This window comes from Hyla sarda, chromosome 11, assembly GCF_029499605.1.
Source record: "Hyla sarda isolate aHylSar1 chromosome 11, aHylSar1.hap1, whole genome shotgun sequence".
In the NCBI taxonomy this organism is placed as follows: Eukaryota; Metazoa; Chordata; class Amphibia; order Anura; family Hylidae; genus Hyla; species Hyla sarda.
This window is the reverse complement of record NC_079199.1, coordinates 42,611,007-42,635,742: the sequence shown is the minus strand read 5'-3', so window position 1 is coordinate 42,635,742 and position 24,736 is coordinate 42,611,007. Positions and strand designations below refer to the sequence as shown.

Here is a 24,736-nt window from a genome sequence, read left to right as displayed (position 1 = left end):
TTGTGTGGTAACCGTCTCCTTTTCAGTAATTTAGGATACAAAAATGGATGTTCCTTAAAAAAAACAAGATACAGATTCAGCTATAAGGATACAATTACCATTGTATTATGGCTCCATATAACCTAGAGACCATAATACAGATGTGTGCATAAGCCCTAAGTAAATTGATAGAAAAAATATAACGTATTGAATGTAATCTTATTAAACCTAATACAATTTATTAAATGTTCATCTAAGTAGTAAGGAATGGGCTCTTCTATGCACCTCTTTAGCAGGTTCTATCTCAAAAGATGGGGGGAAAAAATGATGCAGTGATGTTATTTCCAATAAAATGACAAACACTTTGACAGAAATCCAGTCGACCCTGTTATAAACAATAGGGATGGTAAGGCGCCATCTTTCATGTAAGTGTGAGAAAGAAGTAAAAAAAAGGTAGGGGCGCTCTCTCATGTGGTGGGACGGCAAGAAACCACTGCACCCAAGGTAATGTGATGTCCTGCTGGGGTTATCGGCAGCACCTCACCTGGGAAGTGGGTGGAGTGGAAGGCGGTAGGGGCAGTTGTGCAGCTCGAAACCCCTATCCGTATCCGCAAAGGGTACGGAAACAATGGAATCAGGAAAAGAGGAAAAAGGGGGTTATGAACGAGCACTACTGCTTTAAGAAAAGGATTCAGGACGTCACTGTAGCACAGGACAGTTTATTATGGTTCAGAGCGATAGGATAACGCGTTTCGGCACCAGCATGTGCCCTCTTCAGGTCCACAAAACAATTAATGTATGACGTCCTGTAGCCTGTGTTGTGCTAGGATGGCGTGGCGCTCGTTCAAAACCCCCTTTTTTTTCCATCTTTCATGTAACAGATCCAGCATTATTGTTTATATTTTTCTTTAGGAAACAGCCATAAAGTGCAGCTGTAAACCGAACTCCTTTCCTTCATGTTGTAATGTGTTCAGAGATATTGAAGGGATTTTGGTGGGTCTCTCCTAGTAGTATGTACAATGTGTGCTTTCATACACCCGCTACTGCAGATGTGCAAGTATACGTCATAGATCAAACCTTTGCAGCTTGTAAAATATTCATGTGCTTTTAGTGTGCAGCTATGCCTTTCCTTCAGATATGACGGCCCCACACAATGGAAGCTCTTGCATTCTGTTGATTGAGATCTTTAATCGTCTGGTTGCAGGCATGTGCTGCAAAACTATTCCTGCAATTTGTGCATTGGTCGATGTGCTTCCTAAGGCGAGATGGCAATCTCTGTGGCTCTGGTTTACAGAATACAGATGTGGGGGGAAGGGATGCTTGATGGATGGGCAAACGTAGACAGGTAACATTCCTTGGGCTGTCACTAATGCTTCCTGGTTAAACGCCCCACCCCTTTTTTCTTTGACTACTTAGAAGCTCTTCTCCATACAGTCACACCTTTGGGGCATTTTAGCTAATTCCAGGCAGTATGTGAATTGCATGCCTGTGTCATCAGGAAGTATATCATTAAGGCAGAGTTTGGTAGCCCCTATACTTTGCGTCCAAAAATCTCCAATTTCTGCAATTGGAGATTAAATAATTGTTTGCCTTGGAGAAAACTGGATTTACTTTTCCTGTTGTTGGTGTCCTAACAGCTGTGTTATTTTCTAATCCTTAGTACAGTATTTGTTTTGTTGCATAACAACTGGTGTTCTTTTGCAAATGCCACTACTTGAATGCTATACATTTGCCAAATGGCCCTTCTGTGTTTGCTTCTTGCCACTTCACACAGGCTGGAGTGTCCATTAGTCTCCTCGTAAGAGGTTACCCCAACCACTTGTTTGCTTAAAAATAATAAGCCTTAAAGTAGACCGTCATGTTACTTCCATTTACGTTGCAGTTTTGTTAATGGTTTCTATTTTTGTGTGCCTTTTCATATTTAGTGAATCTGATGGAAACCACAGCACTGAAGATGAATCAAGCAAAGGCCAAGACGACTTGTCCCCACATCCTCTCCCCAGCTCTGATGGCATCTCCAACATTAACCTTTCGGCTCACGCTGATACAGTGTACATGCAGCACATTGGAAATAAGATCTCACTCGGTTCTTCTGGAGTGCTGTTAAATGGAAGTTTGGTATCGTCCAATACTTCACCGGTCTTCTTAAACGGGGGCTCATTTATCCAGGGACCCAATGGTGTGCTTCTAAATGGTTTAAATGTGGCAAATTCGCAAACTTTGACATTGAATTCTCCAAAAGTGGCTTCCACCATTGTAAGCAATGGTGCCCCAAACTCAGACATCTTAGTGTCCTCCCCTGAGGATGTGAAGGTTCTTCAAGCTGGTTTGACAGATTCTTCCTCAACGTACACTACAAATATTCAGCCTTCTTTCCCAGGGTTAATACCTGCTACAGAAGTCAAGAATGAGACTATCCAGCCTGCTGCTTCTCAAGATGGCGGAACAGTTGTTACATTTACCACTCCCATACAAATAAACCCATATGGCATTGTCCAGATACCCAATTCAGGAACAAACGCTCAACTCATTAATGGAAGTATTGGATTCTCCACACTCCAGCTGCCTTCTGTTGCAGTGTCACAAGGTAAATGATATGTATAGAAAGGAGTGCAAGTGTGTATAAAAGTATTTGTCATTCTCTTGCATCAATCTTTAAGATATTGTGTGGAATATGACACCTGAGCTAATAATGACAGGTTTAAGTAAAGCAGGAGTCGTCATCCACATTGTACTCATGTAAACTAATATTTAAAACCATGTTCAAAGAGGCTTTCCATGCATTAACACTTGCGGTAAACCTGCGTAAAATGAGCGAAAAAAATTGTTAGCAATTGTTGAACATGTTGTCTAGATGGTAACGGGTCTCAATCCAGAGATCCGCTGCGATTGTGAGTAATAGCCGGCCGAAGTGCACAGCAGCACGCACTTCACTCCCAGGCTGTCAATCAAATCCAGCTCTAACTGCATTAGTCTATGGAGGGAAATAGCCAGATCGGACATGTCAAAAGTTGAAAAAAAAAATAGCACTTAACTCTTCACCACCCTTTCCTGTTGTTGTTGCAGGTCTATGTAGTGTCTAGTTTAATTCAGCACTTAAAACTGCATTGTCCATATCCTTGAGGCTATGTCTGGTATTGCAGCTGAGCACTGTTTATGTGAATAAGGCAGAAATATAGTACCAGGCACAGCCGCATGGCTGACAGTGGATCTGTGTCAATTGTCAAAGTGAAGGGCTCTGTAACCTGTGTTTGTTCTGCAGATTAGTGGGGGGTTTAGAACTGGACTCCTGTAGTTCACAAATTGATCCTGTAGATGGGTTACAAGTGTGAAAACTCTATTAGGCTAAAACACATGCAGATTAAGATGTTTCAAGAATAGCGGGAGGCACTCACCAGGTTTCATTAAAAGTCAAGCTTTATTTCCAAAGGTGCAAAAACAGCATGTTGAGACGCAGACGCCAGAGACCGGGCATGACAACTACAGCCGCTTCACTCCGCCAGGGAGTTTCATCAGGTTGTGCTTGACTTCTAAATGTAGTGTAGTCACTTTATCCGAACATCTGTATGGTAACAGTGTCTGTTGGGCTGCCTCTTAGAACTTCACTGTGCTACATGGCAAAAATGGAATAAAGACTAAATTGCACTTGCATTTTGTGGGCGGTATTTGCAGTGTTTCTGTAGTTAGGGTTACTTTATATGAAGCAATATATGAAGTAGCCACACACAGGATTTTTCGTTTTGTCGTCCCCCCCCCCCCCCAAACCATAATATTAGGTATTGTATAAACTTTGTGTCAAGTTAGATAAAAACAAAATGTAGTCCTGCAAACTGTGCCCATTCCATTCCATGTTTATGAAGTCATTGAGTACAATGGCACAGCTATGTCCATACTACATGCTGCAGCTGTTCTGTTGGTACTATTAATAGGATTGCTACATAGGAGGTGTAATAAAGGGGGCTTAGAATAGTTATTGGCTGGATATTTCCAGTGGTCCTTATTTAATAGCCCATTAGTGGGACTTCTCTGTGGATATAGCCATTATTTGGTTAAACCAGAAATGCACAAACCCATGTGGTCTTTGTGTTTAGAGTGTATATTTTATATAACCCCATGAATGTAAAGATAAGTGACAATGCATGGGTGCTGCTTATCTTCTCCAGCAGAATTTGGCCATGGATCACTTTACTTTGCCAGCCACAGATTGATGTGTAGGGCTTCTTTCTCAAAGAGGTACTTCAGCAGCTGTAGTACGCGTATGTTCAGCATGCACACTGGGAACCAGGGATGTGGAATTCCTATCGCCCAACGCATGGGAAATGCAGTTTCGGGCGCCGGGCAGGTGAATTTTTCTGGCCCTTAGCCCGGCTTCGGGCAAGCAGGGCCGGATCTGACGAGCACAACGGCGCTGAGCAGTCTGTATGGAGGGGGCTCCCGACTCCTGCCCGCTCCATACTCTGCAGCCCCCGGCTGTTTTCTGTAACTGGGGGCCACCGCTAATAGCCAGCATGCGTCAATTGCCGCGGCTGGCTATTAACCCTTTAGATCGCCGCTGTCAAAGCTGACGCGGCGTCTAAAGGGACATGTGAATGCTCCCTGTGGGCTAGTGAGGTGGCAGCGTGATCACTAATAATTGTATGAACTATTTAAAATAAAACATTATGTATCCCGTACGGTAAATTACGTAAATGTAAAAAATAAACAACAAAAAAAAACACAGAATTGCAATTTTTATAATATCCCAGAAAAAAAAAGTTAAAAAGCGATTATAAAGTCAGATCAATACCGAAATGGTATCAATACAAAAAGCAGATCATTAAATTTGCTAAATTACTTTTTACTATTTCAATTCCACTTCACCGATTTTAAATATATATATATATATATATATATATATATATAATATATATGTCTGTGTATATATAATATATATATATATGTGTATATATAATTAGGGATGTAAGAAAAAATCGATTCCCGCGATTATCGCGATTTTTCACTTGCCGATACTGAATTGATTCAAAAATATTTTGAATCGATTCAGTATCGGCAAGTGAAAAATCGCTTTAGTGATGTGGAATTTGTATCTCCTGATGCACAGAAAGCATGTCCCGGGCATCAGGATATACAAGTTCCACATTTTGTCAGCCGGATCTGACACGGCGGCGGCGCTCTGGGTGTACGGAGCGGGCTCCGACTCGTGCCCGCTCCATACTCTGTGGCCCCCGGCTGATTTCAGTATCCGGGGGCCGCTGATGCATCACTGCCGCTAATAGCCAGCATGCAGTGCACTGCAGTGTGTATGGAGCGGGCTCCGGACTCCTGCCCGCTCCATACTCTGCAGCCCCCGGCTGTTCTTAGTAGCCGGGGGCCGCCGCTAATAGCCAGCATGCGGCGATCGTCGCGGCTGGCTATTAACCCTTTAGATCTAAAGGGACATGTGTATGCTCTCCGTGGCTCTGTCATTGATAGCGCCTGGCTGGACCAGGCTTTATCAATGGATCGCGGATAAATGGAGTTCAATAGAACTCTATTCATCTGTCTGAGGAATCTAATGATTCCTAAAAGACTAATAAAGTGTACAAAAAAAAAATAAAAATAAAGTTTTAATAAAAGCGTAAAAGACATTGTTTTTTAAACAGAATCGGGATATATCGCGATGTATCGTCACCTAGACGGTATCGCGATATATCGGGATATATCGAATCGCCACACTGGTATCGCGAATCGAATCGCCAAATTCTTGGCGATTCACACCCCTAACATATATATATATATATATATATATATATATATATATATATATATATATATATATATATATATATATATATATATATATATATATATATAATATATTTTGTTTGGTTTGGTTAGAAGAATGCTATTGAAAAATTAAAAGGTATCCTTATAGTAGGTAGTTATGGCTATTATAGGGCGAGGAGGAAAAAAGGAGTCTAAAAGCGAAAATTGGCCCGGACAAGTGGATCGCCATCGGGGACAAGTAGATATTGCTCCGTTTTAGTCACGTGGACAAGTGTTTTTTTTTATTAAATTTCCACACCCCTGGGAACATACCTGACATATATGTTGAATGCCTCCATAAGTATCCGTTAGTCAGATACAGGTCAGAAGAATGTCCCTTTGGTTTATAAGTGGCCACAATTGGTCACTATAATACAAAAAAAAATGATAGAATAATGTAGTAGACTATTCTCTTCCATGCACCAGAATCCATTTAAAAACCTTATATGTGCAATATTTGTAATAAAGTGGTTGTCTGGTAAAAATGATATTGTCCTATATCCACAGAATATGAGAACAGGATCTCATTGTGGGTGGTTGGACCGCTGGGACCTCTGATGTGGGGCTCAAGCTTTCATTTAGTGTGTGCTATAGACTGTATGTGCTCCATTTATATTGTAGAACACGAGATGTAGGAGTGCTGTCTTGTGCATCTCTGGCTTCCTATACGAATGAATGGAGCATGTGCAATCTTTTACTGCATGTCTGTTCCTATAGATCACTGGTAATGGGGATCTAATGAGCTTATACCTTATACTTAATAAAATAAACAGTTGCATTTAAAAAAATAAAATTTGAATAAAATCCCCTTCCATCAATATAGTGCACACCTTACCAAACCAACATGCCCCAATTTTATATATACATTCTAATTTAACTACATATTAAGTACTTATCACCTTCCACCAATTTTAGGCTGGGTTCACACTACGTTTTCTCCCATACGGGGGCGCATACGGCAGGGGGGAGCTAAAAGCTCGCGCTCCCGTATGTCACCGTATGCGCTCCCGTATGCCATTCATTTCAATGAGCCGACCGGAGTGAAACGTTCGGTCCGGTCGGCTCATTTTTGCGCCGTATGCGCTTTTACAATCGGACCTCAAACCGTGGTTGACCACAGTTTTAGGTCCGGTTGTAAAAGCGCATACGGCGCAAAAATGAGCCGACCGGACCGAACATTTTACTCCGGTCGGCTCATTGAAATGAATGACATACGGGAGCGCATACGGTGACATACGGGAGCGCGAGCTTTTAGCTCCCCCCTGCCGTATGCGCTCCCGTATGGGAGAAAACGTAGTGTGAACCCAGCCTTAGGCTGGGTTCACACTACGTTTTTGCCATACTGTTTTCAATCCGTTTTTCTAAAGAAAACCGTATGGCAAAAAACGGATGGAACAGTATGGGAAAAAGTAAACCGTATGCGTTTTTAAACAGTATACTGTTTTTAAAAGTGCATACAGTTCCGTCAGTTTTTATAAAAAAAAAAAAAATTCGCTTTTGAAAATTTTGTCCATTTTTAATGGGAGGGTCTTGGGTGGGGACTTTAGGATTCAAATGCGCATGTGCAAAGTAAAAACTTATACATTTTTCCCGTATGGAACCGTATACATGTGCGTTTCCCATTGACGTCCATGTTAAAAAAAAAACAAACTTATGCGGTTGCAGTACGGTTTTTGAACCGGAGTCAAAACTGTGGTTGACCACGATTTTGTCTCCGGTTTAAAAACCGTACTGCAACCACATACGTTTTTTTAACATGGACGTCACTGGGAAACGCATATGTATACGGTTCCATACGGGAAAAACTTATACGTTTTTACTTTGCACATGCGCATTTGAATCCTAAAGTCCCAACCCAAGACCCCTCCCATTAAAAATGGACAAAATTTTCAAAAACGTATCTTTTTTTTTAAATAAAAACTGACGGAACTGTATGCACTTTTAAAAACAGTATACTGTTTAAAAACGCATACAGTTTACTTTTTTTCCATACTGTCTGCAGCAGATTTTCCGAGGTGGAATTTACACTGCGGAAAATCCGCTGCAAGCCCCATTGAAGTCAGAAGGGTCTGCGGCAGATTTTCCGGAGCGGAAATTCCGCCGCGGACAGCTGAGAAGAGCCCGCCCCCTTCAAATACGCAGCAGGAAACCCGCAAATAAATCCGCCCGTGTGAACGTACCTCTAATATGGAAGGGGTTAATGGGTGTTTTTAAACTTTTATTAAACTTTTTTTTAATTTTTTTTAGGAGGAATCATTTAGATTCCTCATACAGATCAGTTCTATTGAACTCCATTTGATCTGTGTTCATTTGATTGAATCTGCTCAAGGCCGGCTCAATCAAATGCAGATCTATGGGGGCAGCCACGGATGCAGAGGTAAGCCCTCCGGCTACCTCCACAGGGGATCACCCCCGTCCCTGCGTTAATGAGGAGAGGGAAGAAAGCCACTGCAAGACACTTCTAGGTGGGGGCTTATTTTCCTAAAAACAAAAGTATCCAACATATGGAAATCCAACATGCATGACCATTTTCTACCTGATATTTGCCGTCAGTGAGAGTCGGAAGGTCCCGTATACACTAGATGGTTGCCGTTCCCACCAAAACGAACATGTTTGCCCAAATTTAATGTGTAATGCAGAAGTCCTACAGTCTAAATGCGAACGTCTTAGTGAAACGTCTTTTTCTTAGCTGCGTCACTATAAGCTTTGGCCCAGTCTAGCTCAACGGAGCAGTTTGCTTTAAATTGTCAGTGGACTGGCACTAATCCTGGTATTTGAACTTGGATAAGTTTGTTGACTATCTAGTTAGCTCCTGCGCAGTGCTGTGTAGTTGGACTAAATTTTGGCTACCTGGAGTCGGAGTCCGCAAACAATGCTCCGACTCCTACTAAATTAAGATTGGAATTAAGAAAAAAGCAAGTTTTAAATGTCCCAATTCACAAAAAGTTATAATTAATGACTTCTCTACTGTAAGAATAAAGAGTTACCTTTTCAGTTACTATATGGCACACAACGCACAATTAGGAGCGGCAATACTTATACTTTCCTTAGTGTTGTGTTCTGCTGTTACAGTGAACCCATGGGTAACCTAGCCTCTCACTGATAAGGGATTAAGTAAATATGTTTTTTGCAGGACTAGAGACACTTGTATAAGTGAAGGGAATGGAGGGTCAATAGTTCAATATTCAAGCCGTAAACCATTGGAAAAACTGCTGTCAGTCAGCTAAGGCTATAAAAACTTGTAAACTCCCATTATATAAATTGTTAGCTTAAACTTTAAACATGACTATGGGATTCTACTAGGGAAATCATGTTTTATAATAAATGCCCCTTCCTGGATCCTCCCACTACCCTATCTTCAGCAGCAGATCAGCACACAAACTGTTAAATACAGTAGACTGTTGGCTTAACAGCCAGTAGTCCTGTGGTAATGACATTTATGTTGCCTTTCTTTCCTTCAAGGAATGAATAAAATACATTTGCATATTAATTAGGGATGTAAGAAAAAATAGATTCTCGCGATAATCGCGATTTTTCATTTGCCGATACAGAATCGATTCAAAATATTTTTGAATCGATTCTTTTAGGGATGTGAAATTTTTATCTGCGGACGCCCGTATCTTACCTGCCAACGAGCCCCGGAGCTCCGGTACAGGTGTTCGGTCCCCGGGCTGTATTCTTCTTACTTCCTGTTAGTCCGGCACGTCACACGGAGCTTCAGCCTATCACCAGCCGCAGCGATGTCCCGCCTCCGCTGGTGATAGGCTGAAGCTCCATGTGACGTGCCGGACTAACAGGAAGTAAGAAGAATACAGCCCGGGGACCGAACACCTGTACCGGAGCTCCGGGGGCTCGTTGGCAGGTAAGATAAAGTGCGTTTTATTTTATTTTGCTGCCCGGACGGGATAACATGAGAAAAGTGCGCACCGGAGTACTAGATCGCCGCTGTCAAAGCTGACAGCGGCGTCTATTGGGATCTATGAATGCTCCCAGGTGGGCGATATATCGCGATGTATCGTCACCTAGACGGTATCGCGATATATCGGGATATATCGAATCGCCACACTGGTATCGCGATTCGAATCGCCAAATTCTTGGCGATTCACACCCCTAATATTAATACAGAGGAGTCTGAGTGAGTCGGAAGTAGAAAAACCTGCGGAGTCGGAACATTTATCTACCGACTCCACAGCCCTGCTCCTGTGTATATATGGCTGTTAGTCTGATCCCACTTATCTGCAGTGTAAAGAATTGCTCCTTTTACTAGAAGAAGCATTCTTCTAAAAGAAACCCAAAATCCTTTTGGCTTCATTGTCATCCTTATTGTCCTCCTGTTTCTGAGATATGTGGATCTATAATTTATCTGATATTTCGGGGAATCAGTCAGATGGGCGGGAACTTAGTTTAAGTAATGGAAGTGAATATCAGGTGATGAGCAGGATTATACAGTCAGGGGGTAAATGTTGTACATTTGAGGGGCATTAATGTCTAATACACACCCTCTGGCGTATAATCCCTGCCATTCTGTGATATTCACTCCCATTATGACTGATTACCTGAATTGTCAGATGAAAAAAACGCATGTGATCAGGGTACCCGCTGAGCTACCGTGAACTCACATTTTCACTTTAGATGCTGTGATCAGCATTGATCACATTGTCCAAAGGGTTAAATGCTGGGCAGCTGTGGGATTGCCGCTGCCTGTCAGTAGTAGCAATGAGTGTCTGGCTACTAGCAACACTCGCTGCTCTGAAGCAAGCAGAGCTCTTGCGCTTGCTTCAAACCTGCTTAAGGCATAAGGTTTGCCCTTTGTTCTTAAAGGGGTTCTACGGTGGAAAACCATTTTTTTCAAATCAGCTGGTGCCAGAAAGTTCAACAGATTTGTAAATTACTTCTATTAGAAAATCTTAATCCTTCCAGTACTTATCTGGAAGGAACTGTCCAGAGTAGGACAGGCTTGCTATGGGGATCTGCTCCTACTCTGGACAGTTCATGACACAGACAGAGGTGTCCGCAGAGAGCACTGTCTGTTCAGACTGGAAAGAACTACTCAACTTCCTCTGGAGCATACAGAAGCTGATAAGTACTTGAAGAATTTAAGTTTTTTTATTTTATTATAGAATGAACAAATCTGTTTAACTTTCTGTAGCCAGTTGGTATAAAAAAAACTGTTTTCCACCGGAGAACCCCTTTTAAAGGGGTACTCTGCCTCTAGACATCCGCTGCTGGGACCTCCGCAATCTCTGTGCAGCACCCAGCGTTCGTTTAGAAGGGGGGGCTTGTGATGCTACTGCCATGCCCCCTCACCGCTGGGACCCTTTTGGATAGGGGATAAGATGACTAGGTGCGGAGTACCCCTTGAAGTACCAGGACACAAGGGCGTACCTGTACACCCGATGTCCAAGAATAAGTGGGGAGGAAAGTGCACAGCCACAAGCTTTTCTCCCCGCTCGGTGTTTATAGGACTGACACATTCCATGAGACTATCTCGGTCTCATGACACAGTCAGGAGAGGACAACCCAAGTGTGCACTTCTTTTGGGTCATTTTACTGATCGGTTGGGGTCTAAACACTCAAACTTCAACCGATCAAAAAATGTTAATTAGTGATTTCTGCCACTTTAATAAGGGATCGCTAGTTTATATGTCAAATCATGGGCTGACTCGCTCTGTAGAAGAAACTACCAAACATGGCTGTCTCTTCTGAAAATATTTTTTATAGGAATAGATGGTGTCCCCAGGAATTCCACAAAGTGTGGGACTAGTGGTGTGATTCCATCTTTAGGGTATGTTCATACTGCGGAACTCCGTGAGTGGAATTCCATGAGTGAAATTCCGCACAGTGAACGTTACCATCAGTGTGAATGGGTCTTCTGCGAGACCCGTTCAGACTGCGGAATTTCAGCGGCGGACAATTCCGCCACTGAAATTGTTCCGCGCAAAGAAAGAACATGTTCATTCTTTGCGCAGAAGTCCATGAGCAATGCATAGCCGTCAATGGTGATGGCGCAGTGCCGCGCTGTCCTACCGCCGGCTGCCAGGCTGAATCTCTGCTTGCTGAATTCCGTTAGCGGAGATTCAGCTACAAATCGGCAGTGTGAACATACCCTTAAGCAGTACACTGCCACGTCCCTTTCTTGTTTGTTGGCCCAGCTTCAGGCTCTCATGTGATTCATTGATTGCTCCTAGTACCTGACTTTTCGCTTCCCCCACTCCCTTCTTTCCTCCCCTCTTTTATTTTTTTTATTTTTTTCCTTCAACTTTTTTGTTTCCCTTTAGTTCATCCTTTTTTATTTAGCTACGCTATTTCCCAAATAACACGGACACTCATTGTTTATTGCAGTTTGTATGGTTTTACAGTCTGTATCTATTTACGAATTTACTCAGCGCTGGTACATGGATAGTTTATGCCCAATGTGACCTTGTTCCTTGGCATGGCTCATGCTGTTTTTCTGTGTACCTATGCATATCACATTGGAACCCGGTTGAGCACAATAGGCTATATATTTGATGTGGCTTCCAGGACTTTTTGATATTGGTAGGGTGGTAGGCACAATTATTTAAAAAAAATTATTCCACAATGTATAAATGAATACCAGGCTCCGATCATCAAACATTTATCCTTCTTCCTGTTAGTGGGGCTCGCATAAATTCCAGTGCAGTTAAGTTATTGCTTTTCCATCCAGCTGAAAGTTGAGTGTGAGGATCTGCTCGAAGGATATTCATAAGTGTTTCAGCATCTTAGAACTGTTAATCCAGAGTGCATGTGTTAAACACCAATAGTATGGATCATGTAAAAGTTTATGAAGATCATGGAAATAAGGTGACATTTCTCTATCTTCAGGCTACGTTTACACTGTACATTTGCTGTATGTGCCCGGAAATCTCCTGTTGCATATGTCATATATATCCATGTGTCAAGTCATCCAATAGACTGCATTCTATTCACCTGCAGGAGAGTCCTTTTGGCCTCCGTCATGCTAGTTTATCAGTAGGGATGTCCCGATACCATTTTTTTAAGAGAGCGAATACGAGTACCGATACTTTAATTCTAGTATTTGCCAATACCAATTAAGAGTACTTTTATTTTAAATGGAATCTGACACCAGGGGGACGCGGTTTCTGGCACTGCTTACTGTGCTGATATGTGGGTTCCTTGTTGTGTACAATGGAGGCGGCTGCTGTAGTATGAGCAAAGATTTCTCTCTTCTCCATTGGACAGAACAGGGAACTCGCATTGGCGGCGAGACCAATGTCTCCGAAGCGATTGCGCTGATGTTCGCATGGTAAGCAGCGGTAGATACCGGTTCGACTGCACTATCTACATATAAATTCAAGTTATTGCAGGTGACTCTGCTGTAAGATTGCCTTTTATAGTAGGTAGTATCCCCTTGTAGGTAGTATAGATAGTTTCCGACATTAGCTGTATTATCTGTATTTTGTATCGGTACCATTTCGGCATTGATCTGACTTTTTAATCGCTTTTTAACTTCTTTTTTTGGGGATACTATAAAAATTGCAATTCTGTGTTTTTTTTTTTTATTTTATTTTTTTTTTTTTTTACATTTGTTATTTACCGTATGGGATACATAATGTTTTATTTTAATAGTTTGTACAATGAGGCACGCAGCGATACCAAATATGTTTATTTTTATTATGTTTACATGTTTTTATATAGGAAAAGGGGGTGATTTGAACTTTTAACATGGAAGGGGTTAATGTGTGTCTTTTAAACTTATTAAAACTTTTTTTTTTTTTAATACACTTTATTAGAATTTTAGGAGGAATCACTAGATTCCTCATACAGATCAATAGAGTTCTATTGAACTCCATCGATCTGTGTGCTCTGCAATCCATTGATAGAGCCTGGCTAGACTAGGCTCTATCAATGACAGAGCCACAGACACCAGGGAAGCAGAGGTATAGTGGATCTCCCGCCCCTGCGATCACGCTGCGGGGGGCGATCCACCACACTAGCCCACCAGGGAGCATAGACGCCGCTGTTAGCTTTGACAGCAGTGATCTAAAGGGTTAATAGCAAGCCACGGCGATCGCTGCATGCTGGCTATTAGCGGCGGCCGGGGGCTGCAGAGTATGTAGCGGGCAGGGGTTGGGAGCCGCTCCATACAGACTGCTGAGCGCCGCTGTGCTTGTCATGTCTGGCGCTGCCTGCCCGAAGCAGGACTAAAGGCCGAAAAAATTCACCTGGCTGGTGCCCGGAACTACATGTCCCGGGTGTCAAGCGCTAGGAATTCCACATCCTTGAAGATAGTTTGCTATTACACACGAACAGCTATCCAAACCATATTTGCCTCTTCTGACAAATACAGCTGACAGATTCCATAGAATTAGGTAAACATGGCTGCTTTTTTTCCCAAGAATTAGCGCTTCAGTGGTTCACAAACCATCTATGGTATTGGAGCTCAGTCTCATTTATGTTCGAGAAACTTAGTCGCAGTACTAGACACAACAGATGGATAGGTTTGGCACTGCCATGTATTTCTAGTCTTGACTAGTTCCTTTAGTGCAGCCTAATGGTTGCTTATTGTGGTGTACAAGAAAATCTTGCATGTGGGAAAAACCTCCATTAAATAATGGACCATGGCTTTGCATGCAACAATTTCCTCTCATTGGGGCAGCTCCTTCTTATGCACCCCTCAGGAGATGAGCTGTTTTTACCTATAAAAGGTACAAGCTGACACACATTTCCCCTGCAGATGATGTATTCCTCACTTCTTATTTTAATGAATGGGAGGCATGTAATTGATTCATATAGAGCCCCCTTCTATAAAGTGGGTCTGTTCTGCTCATTCTACGTACTCGTGTATCTGTTACCAATATATCACCCATGCAGTTCTGTATTAAGCACCATAGAGATTTTGGAGCATGACACACAAGTTGGCCCATATAACAAGGCAAGAGGGACACCACATGTCATTACTTCTCACACTTGCACACAATAAGAAAATAAAAAAGTGGCACCGGTACCTGTCTACACAGCTCCTCGAGATGGATAGTACGGACAACCGGGCAACTAACCAGATCAACTCAGCTGACGGAGGTGCAAGGGAAACCCAGTAAGTACAAGTATATAGAAAAGCAAAAGAGGCGTCCTGCACTCACCGTCCAAATGCTGATAATACAGCTCCCCCACCTGTATGCGTGAAGCCGCCGGCAGTCGGCTATGAGCGCCCCACGCCACCTTTGTCTACCATGCCGGATTGAGCAGCCCAAGATGGGAGCTGTATTATCGGCATTTGGATGGTGAGTGCAGGACGCCTCTTTTGCTTTTCTATATACTACTACTACTTCTCACACTTATACAGTTTTGTACCATGCCAAGCTGCCTATCGTTTTCAGAAAGTGGTGGTAGTGGGACCCGTGTGGGTAAGGTGGGAACAGCATACTTTCTGTGCAAAATAAATCTTTAAATGTAAACAGGCTTTTCTCTCTTTTGAGACAACACCTGTTTATATTTTAGCATCTCGCCCCCATCTCTCAATATCGGTAACAGATGTGACTACTGCAAACCTCTATTTAGTTTTCTAGTTACTTAAATAGATTATTTTAAAGGATAAGCAGTTTTTATTTGAAAGACACTTGGACAATGATCATTAATCTGAATGCTCTGGTTTTAATACGAACGTGGCAATACTTTATCAGCCTGTCACTTTCACTGGCAGAACAAATGTATTGTTCGTGGCATTAAAGAATTGCTTTTACTGTGGTTCCCCTTTGATTCCTGTATTGCATTCACTACTTATGTGAAGCCTGGGCTACTGCAAGAGAGACAAGAAGGTGTCTGAATATTAAGTGACTATAATCGAGAACATGGCAGCATTGAGGAGCTCACCAGCCTGTAGACACAAGTTCTAGGTTCCCATTAAGTTGGCCAATATGTGGAAGATAGATGCACTCCAAGTCCAGGTAAGAAGATTATTTACATTGCTGCATTTAAATAAAATACAATTTATTAATACTTATTTTAATTTTATTTTTCATTAACCACAAAGTTTGATTTTTTTGCCATGCATATTGGCAGATTTTTTTTATATATCATTCTTCTGCTCCTTTGCAGTAGCTCAGTCTACAGGACCTTGTGCCACGACTCCCCAGTTTGTAAGTATTTAACATGATTTTTGACTTCCAAAGTAATTTCGTAACATTATGCTTACTGGCATGTGTCCTATGGTTGTTCCACAGGGGACCTGGTGAGTGATGATCATCGTAGGCAACACTTCTCTACTTCTGAGGACCACAAGACAATCCACTCTGAAGTATCTTCTGAAGAGGAGTTGGAAACCAGTGTCCACATGAAACCAGTGCACAGTGTTGAAGAAGGATCCCAGAAACATACCCGATTTAATGGGCAAGAATTATTATATAAAAATGACCAAAAAACTCCTGTCTTATGTGTAACCAAGGCACATGGCAGAGGATCCCGTTTGGAGCAAGCTCTTTCTAGAACATCGATGAGTTGTTTATCTGTGGAAGACCCTTATCTGCCAGAGAGAGATTCTTCTTCAGACAGCGATGACCTTATATTACTTAAGAAGCCAAAAAGAATATTAAAGAAAAAGTTCAGACGACGCTCATCTTTGGTTTCTAAGAATATACCTTGTTCGAATTTACAGCCCCTTGAGGTGATGATGAAACCACCTGAAGAATCTGAACAGAGAACATGTGATCAGCCAAAGGAAGCAGGGTCCCATGTAGATCAAAGGCTGAGAGATCTTTGTGAGCTCCAGAGTATGATGGCTACAGACTTGCGTGGTCTTCGCACTGAGATGGCCAACATTGGTCTGATACTTGGAAAGATGTTGGTACTTCTTGAAAGGTCTATGACCCCTAATTCCGATAAAACATGAAATGTAATATTACTTTAGTTGTTACTTTAGTAGTCCATTACACTGTTTGTTAACTTTTTGTGTATTTTTTATTTTTACTTAATAAAAAATTGTTGTTGAGCGTGTCGGGTAATGATATTGTAGTATCTTTGTTTAACTACAAAGATAAACACTGTTATTTTATATTTAGTCACCACCTTAGTAGAGATTACATAATGCAAATATATATTGTAGACTGGTTTTTCTAGAGACCATATGAGGAAAAAATATTTTTCCAGAATAGGATTTCATGAAAAAAAATCCCTAAAAGGGCTTTCAGAGGCTGTTATGTTGATGGCCAATCCTCAGGGTTGGCCATCAATATCCATTTCTGTAGAGATCCAAATATTGATACCCCCATTGATCAAAAGCTTGAAGTGCTCATGGAGCCTTTTATTTGTTTACTGGGGATAGCTCCTGTATTTTTTGTAGTGGCTGTATGTCTTATTACAGCCGAGTTCCATTGTCTTGAATAAAAATGATTTGCAGAAAACAGCAGTCCTGGGCACAGCTTCCAAATGTACAGTGCAGACAATAAAGAAGATGCAGCTTTTGCCAGAGTGCCGCAACCCCTTCAGTCACGATTAGTGGGAATGCAAAACTTTTACAAAATAGTCACAACTATAAGCTGAATCCCCAAGTATTCTGCAGTCTTCGTTATATTATAGCATTTGATCAAAAGATATAGGCAGAAATACATATCAGGTATTTAAAGAGTACCTGTCACCAAACTAAACTTTTAATATATTGTTCCTTATGTAATTATAAAATACTATGCCATTTACTTGCTGTTAAAATTCTCAACCTTTTATGTTTTTAATGTGATTTGAAAAAACGGCCACTAGGTGGCTCTGTTCTGTTCCCTGCGCAAGTCAAACAGTTTGGTCTCCAGGCAGGAGACCAAACTCAGGAAGTCCGCGTGGGGCATGGTGAGGCACAGCTCTCGCAGGCTTCTGTGACGTTGGTCCTGCTGGGGAACGCCCACTTTCTCCTTACGGGAGCCCACACGATGTGAGAAAGGGAAAAGGTATGATACAGAGCTTTTTAAAGCTTGGGAAAAAAAATTCAGGGCAGGAGGGGTGTTAGGAGTAGTTAGGGAATATAATCTGTTAGTTTAGAAAATATGGTTTGATGACCAGTACTCAAAAAAAAAAAAACATAATTAGATGGAAGACTAGCTCACCCCCTACGGCTTCCAATAACAGTACCTCACTTGTCCATAGGCTGGGACCATTTATTGTCAAATTTTGAGCCCCTAAGAATGTGAAGTGAGTGGTGATGCATACAATGTAAGCATCGCCACTCACTGTGGCTGCAGAAAGTACTACAGGAGCAGGGACTCCTGTCTTGTCCACACTCCCTGCTTCTCTACTCTTCTATAGCAGCGTATTATTGAGGTGCGGCACGTACAATGATGTCATTTCTTCGTGCACAGCATGCATAAGAAGTCTTGGGTACTTTTGGGTTACCAAGCAAGAAGAGGAGGAGGAAAAGGGCCTGGCATCAGCGCAGGAGCAGAGGGAAGGTGAGTGGGATTTGTATTTCTATGTTGATAGGGAACATATTGGGAGAGCTCTCTAAAGGATGGGGGGGGGGTTACCTTCCTACCAGGGACATCTACCTAATGGGAAGGAATACCTTCCTACTGGAGCACCAAATGTAGTGAAAACATGGGGAATGTGCTGGATTGTGCCATGGTGGTCTGAGCCAGATAAAGGAAAAAAAAATGACTCCAAGATGATGCCCCTATGAGTCAGTGGATAGAGCTGCATGGTAACATCTTATACAATTTGCAAAGTTTGTGTTGGGCTAGGATCACCACTGTTTACAGTCGTTTTGTTCAGCATGGTGATATTATCTAGTCACTGTGATCATAATGTGTGGCCATGGTGTCCATTCCGCCTATTTGTCCCTTGTATAGTGGTGTATATTTGTGTGTTTAAAGGGTTATTCAAGCCCCTAAAAGTAACCAAAGTATAGGTCTGGTGATCGATGTCCAGCTGTTTTTGCAAAGGAACTTGTAGTATTAACATGGCCGCTCATGGCTCTTCATTTTGGTTGATAGGGGAGTCTCCCTTCATATTGTCCATATACCCTATTATTGTCTTCATGAAACAACCCCTTTAAAGCGGACCAGTTATTAGGAAAATGGAGTGTAAATAAGCACATGGCATGCCTTTTTTTTTTTTTTTTTTTTTCTATAGTCTTTTCCACTGCTGAAATAGAAGTCTTTTGCCAGCATGGCAAGAGCCCAGGAAAGTCCAGCCCATCTCCTTTTTTTTTTCTTCTAATGGCTGTCAGTCAAACGGTGGGTGAATGCCAGTGGGTGGTAATAAAGAAGACGTGTTTTGCACTTACTTGGGCTCTTGTCTTGCTGAGGAACACCCCTGGAATAAAATTTTTCCCTTTTACTTTATTTTAAAATAATAATGAAATCTTGCAGTTTCCACTAGGCCTAAAACTAAGCCAAGACTTGTTTTTGTACGGATCAATTCCCAGAACAACACAGACAGGATTACAGTGAAGGGTGTCACTAGCGAAAAGACGACAGAGGTGCACACAATAGTGGTTGCTCACAGATCAGCCTCCTCTTCCTCTGGAATGGTCACCAAGCACGCTGAGACACCTTTCCTATTCTTATCAATGGGAGAGTATCAATCTATTGTTGTCTATGTCCACGGGGCTTGCTGTAAAGCTTATCTTAGTTTCTGTTAAAAACAGCAAAGGCAAGATCGCTACCCCCATAATAATGCACAAAAAATTACATGAAAACAAATTCCAACCAGAAAATAAAAACAGATTAGAAAAATAGAACGTTTCAGTATCTGTCTCTTAACAGTAAAAAAAAAAAAAAAAACACTAGACTATACATTCCTTGTTAAGGTCTCAAAGGGGGAGATTTATCAAAGCTGTCTATGTCCCGCATCAATATAGACCAAACTACAGAGCTTTAGGCCGGTCTATTGTGCGCTTAATTTATCAAAAGTCACACGGCTCTTGATAAATTCTGTGCACAGACTTCGGGATCTATGGTTTAGACTGTATTTAAACCTGCTCCAGTATGATCTGACTTTTCGGTGTACTTTCAGCCGATGCGACTTGCCGCTGAAAAGTCGCTTTTGATAAATTCAGCACCAATGCATTTTTCCGTCTAAAACAGACCAGAATGCATCATGTTCTAAAAATCCTCTAAAGAAAAAGTCACAGAAAAGTCGCACATATTTAGACTGCGACTTTCTGTGCGACAAATTTAGACAGGAAAAAACTGTCTAAATTCCTCTAAACAGTCCTTTTTGATAAATTTCCCCCAAAGAATCTTTCTAAGGCTGCATTCACATCTCGTTTTTTACATACGGGTGCCGGATCCGGCTGGGTGAGGGGAAAACCGTGCGCTCCCATAACCCAGCCGGATCAGCCCGTAAATCCATTTACTTTAATGAGCCGACCGGAGTCAAACGGTGACTCCGGTCGGCTCAGTTTTGACCCGTATCCAGGTTTGTGACCGGACCTAAAACCGTAGTACACTACTATGACTAGAGCGCCCGGTTTTCCCCTCCCCCAGCCGGATCCGACACCCGTATGTAAAAAACGAGATGTGAATGCAGCCTAAGATCCATGAAATATATCTAAAAGTATCTAAATAGTTTTGTTTCCCACTTTGAGAGACACTGGGAATCATGGATGTCCTCTTCTTTTTGCAGCAGTATAGTTACTACATATACAGGTAATAAAGGTATGAATCCTGCACTGGTGGCATGGTGAGTGCTGGATTCATTCCATTATTTCCTGTGTATCTTATACTTGTTTCATTCTATATCCTTGCACCTCGCGTACCACCCCATGAAATGTCTTTGTAGTGCTGACTTCTCCCGGAATTTCCTCCCAGGTGTTCAATTGATTTATTCAAGCACATGTCTGGACGGTGCCTCCTACCTTGTCTTTTTCTGCTAAGTTACGTTATATTGTTACTACATATATTTTGCTCATCACTGTACCTGTTTGTTTTCTTTTAAGTATTTGTATTCTGGTACTATTGTTGACCTCTGGGTCCATGTATGTGACCAGAATGGTTGCTCTTAGATTTCGTATTATGCTGTCTTTTTGTGTGTGTGTGTGTGTGTCGCATATGTTTAGATGTATGACACTAAGGTTTGTTGTCCATGTTTTACTTGAGTCCATAAAATGCATATATTTTAGACCTCGGTGCCAGTGTGTATGTAGTAGTGACTGCATGCATCAATTGCATCACAATAGTGCACATATGGATGAGCTGAATATACATATTCATCAATGTAATTTTGCATTCTATAAATACATGGTTATTGATTAACATGAGCACCCCAGTAGTGATGACCAGCCATGCACAATTTGACTGGCTTGGTATCTCTTTGACGTTCTGTGTACATTTCGACAGCGGCTTTTCATATACTAAGTTCTATTATGTTGCATAATGTATAGGTACACTGCTCGTGTTTTATAGTAGATGAGCAAAACTACAATGTTCTTCACTCTGAGGTAACTTGAACAGCTCCATTAAATATTTACAGTATTCACTTGGCAGTTTCCAAGGACGACAGTAATCAGGAGGAAAAATAAGTAGAAAAAAATTATTTTTTCCTTTTAAAGGTGTTATCCCAGATATAATATATATATATATATATATATATATATATATATATATATATATATATATATATATATAATATATATATATATATATATAATATATATTACATATTATATATATTATATATATAATAATTTTTTTTTCTTTTTTTTCTTCATTTTGCCTGGTCTGCAAAAAGGAAAAAAAAAAAAAAAACTAAACCCTTTCTTACCTTCCGCAACTCCCCCAGTGGGCAGATATCGATCTCCCGCCTTGCAACCCCGGTTTTCTTCTGCATTCTGGGTCTGACATGGCATACTGTGATGAACTTATCGGCAGGGAATATGCTGGTCAGCAGTGTGATGTAATGGGCACCAGATAGAAGGCCAGGCCGTTAGATCTCACTGCTGCTCAGCATATCACCGGCCTAGGCGGGACAGGCTGCAGCTAATAAGTTCAGCGCAGTCTGATGTATCAGGCCCCTGAATGCAAAGAACACCAGGGCCAGAGGATGGGAGAGTGATATCTGCACACCAGGGGAGCTGTGGAAGGTAAGTTTTTTTTTTTTTTTTTTTTTTTTTGCAGCTGGGCAGAATGAAGAAATAAAAAAATAACGGGATACCCTCCTTAAGTGAAAATTTTCTACAGAATTGTTATATAATTATTTGTCCCTCTATAGGACCAGATTTTCCCCATTAGCAAAGTAACACTGTGCCTATAGGGGGGCAATGAGAGAAGGACTCCTGTTGAAAGGACATATGTAAGTGTAAGGTAATTTATATACAAAATAGGAACTTGTGCTGCTGTGGTACTTAGGGTTGAGCCCAAGTGGATGGTTTCAGTTTAATGCTTTCAGAAACCTATTGCAAAGTCCTTCTAGGAAAACGTTTTTACATGACTTAAAGCAGCCAGACAACTAATAGAATTTATCACCCATCCACAAGGCAGGTAATAAAGGTGTGATCGGGGTCAGACCCCCCCCCCCCCCCCCCCCCAGCGAGATCAAAAAAAAAAAACGACCATGACAGGCAGATTGCACCTGTCTGTCACTGTCCCATTTCAGTGAATGGTGCGTTGGCCAAGCCAAGTGCAGTACCTGTGTTCTTGATTGCTGGGGGTACTAGCAGTCAGACTCCCAGCAGTTTCACATTCATCACACTGTGGATCCGTGACAAATGCTTTTGTGGGGCAAAACCCTTTTTAAGGCTGGGTTCACACTACGTTTTGTCCCATACGGGACCGCATATGGCAGGGGGAGCTGAAAACTTGCGCTCCCGTATGTAATTCATTTCAATGAGCCGACTGGAGTGAAACACTGACTCCGGTTGGCTCATTTTTGCCCCGTATGTGGTTTTCCCACTGCACCTAAAATCGTGGTCGACTACGATTTTAGGTCTGGTGGAAAACTGCATACGGGGCAAAAATGAGCCGATTGGAGTCAGTGTTTCACTCCGGTCAGCTCATTGAAATGAATTACATATGGGAGCGCAAGTTTTCCGCTCCCCCTGCCGTATGTCCCGTATGGGACAAAACGTTGTGTGAACCCCAGCCTAAAATGTGGCTTCTTTGTGGGTGTCACTTTTACTATTACTTTTAATTCAGTTTGTCATTTTACCTGTTTCTCTTTGCAGGAAATCTCGGAAACCTGTCAATTGTTCCCGGTACTTCAGAGGGAGGGACATTTACAAGTGACACCATCTCAAGCGGTGATCAAGGGAAAGTGTTCCTCAGCTCACTCCCTCCCAGCACAGTTGTCTACACGGTTCCTCATTCAATAAAACAAGATGGTCAGGAACGAAGTTTTGTGTTTTCTCCATTAATGCCGGCGAATCAAAGCGCAGCACAAGTAAACATTAGCATGTCCTCTGATGAGACCCTGCAGTCTGTCGCAGCTTCCTTAGTCAATGGGACTCATGCACATAATTTTTCGCTTGCTCCTACTTTAATAACTGCTCCTGGAAATCTTGCCTCCATTACCGGGAACCAGTCGGTCACTCTCAGCCAGCCTATTTCCACACATGCCACCGCCACCACCACCAGTGTCACGGCTCCAAGTAATGCAAACTTTGCCTCTCTGCAGAACTGTCACTACATTGCTGCCCAAGATCTATTGTCTGTAACCTCTGCACAGTCAGGCCTTGGAGAACCCATTTCTGCAAGCAGTAATAATGCCAGCCTTTCTGCCACACAGGCCCATCAGGATTTCAACAGTCAGCACAACATGGTTCTGCAAAGTGTAGCTGAATCCAAGGAGAATTACATGCCCATTGAGCAGAGTACTACCATCAGTGGGAGTGTTATGTTGTTGGATGCAAAATCCAAATATGTCATAAGTGGTATGGGCTGCGAGGAACTCGAAACTGATAAGAAAGAGTTGGCCAAGCTTCAGAACGTTCAAATGTCAGAAGACATGCAAGACATATGATAGACGGTACACAAATCATGTCTAACAGGTGATTCTCTGTGACTTTGTTTGGATTCATTCATATATGTTTGAACTAGAACTTTTAGTAAATCGCACTGCTTTTTTTTTTTATTTTTTTTATTTTTTTTTAAACAACTTTGTTGTCCCAATACCACATTTAACCTTTTCATGAAAGGTGAGTAAGTAAAGGGAACACCATCTTGTTGTATGAAATATTTGGTTTAAAGTGAAAAAAAAAAAAAAGATAGTTGGTACTCTTATTATTTTTGGGAATATGCTGGAAAATTGTCGATCACAAACTAGAAAAATAATGGAATCCTGTTTGTGGTTTGTATTGTTTTTTTGTGTTTTTTTTTTAATTTGTTTTTATTTTTTTGCTAATACCCCAAAAAGAGTAGTCTACTTGACATTTAAATGAACTAAAATAGACCTATTGAAATGTTATATGTAGGTGTAGCCTTGTTATAATTTTCTTCCGCTAAATCACAAATGCTATTCTTAATATTTACCAGCTCTGTTCTAATACAAGAGAAGTTACTCATTTGTATTTTACAGAATTCGAACGTAATCCTAGTAAAAATCCATAAAAATAATTCTTCGAAATATGTACAATTTTTTTCTCTCCCCATTGTTCTATTTTATGGGGAAAAAAATTATTTTCAACTATAGCAATTTTTTACTTCCCTGGTGCCTTCTGGCCTATGGGCCATGTAATTGTAGCAAAGCACATTATTAAAAAAGTAGATCAGCAAAAATATATATGTAAGTTTGTTGTCTTACGATGTTAATGTATACTACAATTTTTCTATTCAGTCCCCTAATCCTGAGGCAAAGGACACTTGCCTTGTGACGTAGCTCTAGTTTCTGAAACCTAAGCACATAGTAATGTAGCCCTGAGTACAAAGGGAAAGACAATCAATTCCATGTTGGTCTGAATTCTGTTGAAATTTTTCGTCCCTAGAGTTTAAACACTACATTTGTATGAATTGTTTTGCACTATTTTACAATTTTAACTAAAAACTTATTTAGGAATTTT

At 41.4% G+C, this 24,736-nt stretch overlaps 1 protein-coding gene across 2 annotated transcripts in view; it reads left to right on the top strand.

The window, feature by feature from the left end:
* LOC130295010 (homeobox protein SIX4-like) overlaps nucleotides 1-24,284 on the top strand; it is a 32,386-nt gene extending 8,102 nt beyond the window's left edge. The window contains exons 2-3 of one of the 2 annotated variants that reach the window (XM_056545187.1): nucleotides 1,905-2,566; nucleotides 22,907-24,284. In XM_056545187.1, the coding sequence (XP_056401162.1) occupies nucleotides 1,905-2,566; nucleotides 22,907-23,700 (1,456 nt within the window). In that variant the 3' untranslated portion in view covers nucleotides 23,701-24,284. Of the gene's footprint in view, nucleotides 1-1,904; nucleotides 2,567-15,986; nucleotides 16,750-22,906 lie in introns of those variants that run through there. The other variant, XM_056545188.1, reaches the window with a different exon arrangement.
* The last annotated feature ends 452 nt before the right edge of the window (nucleotides 24,285-24,736 follow it).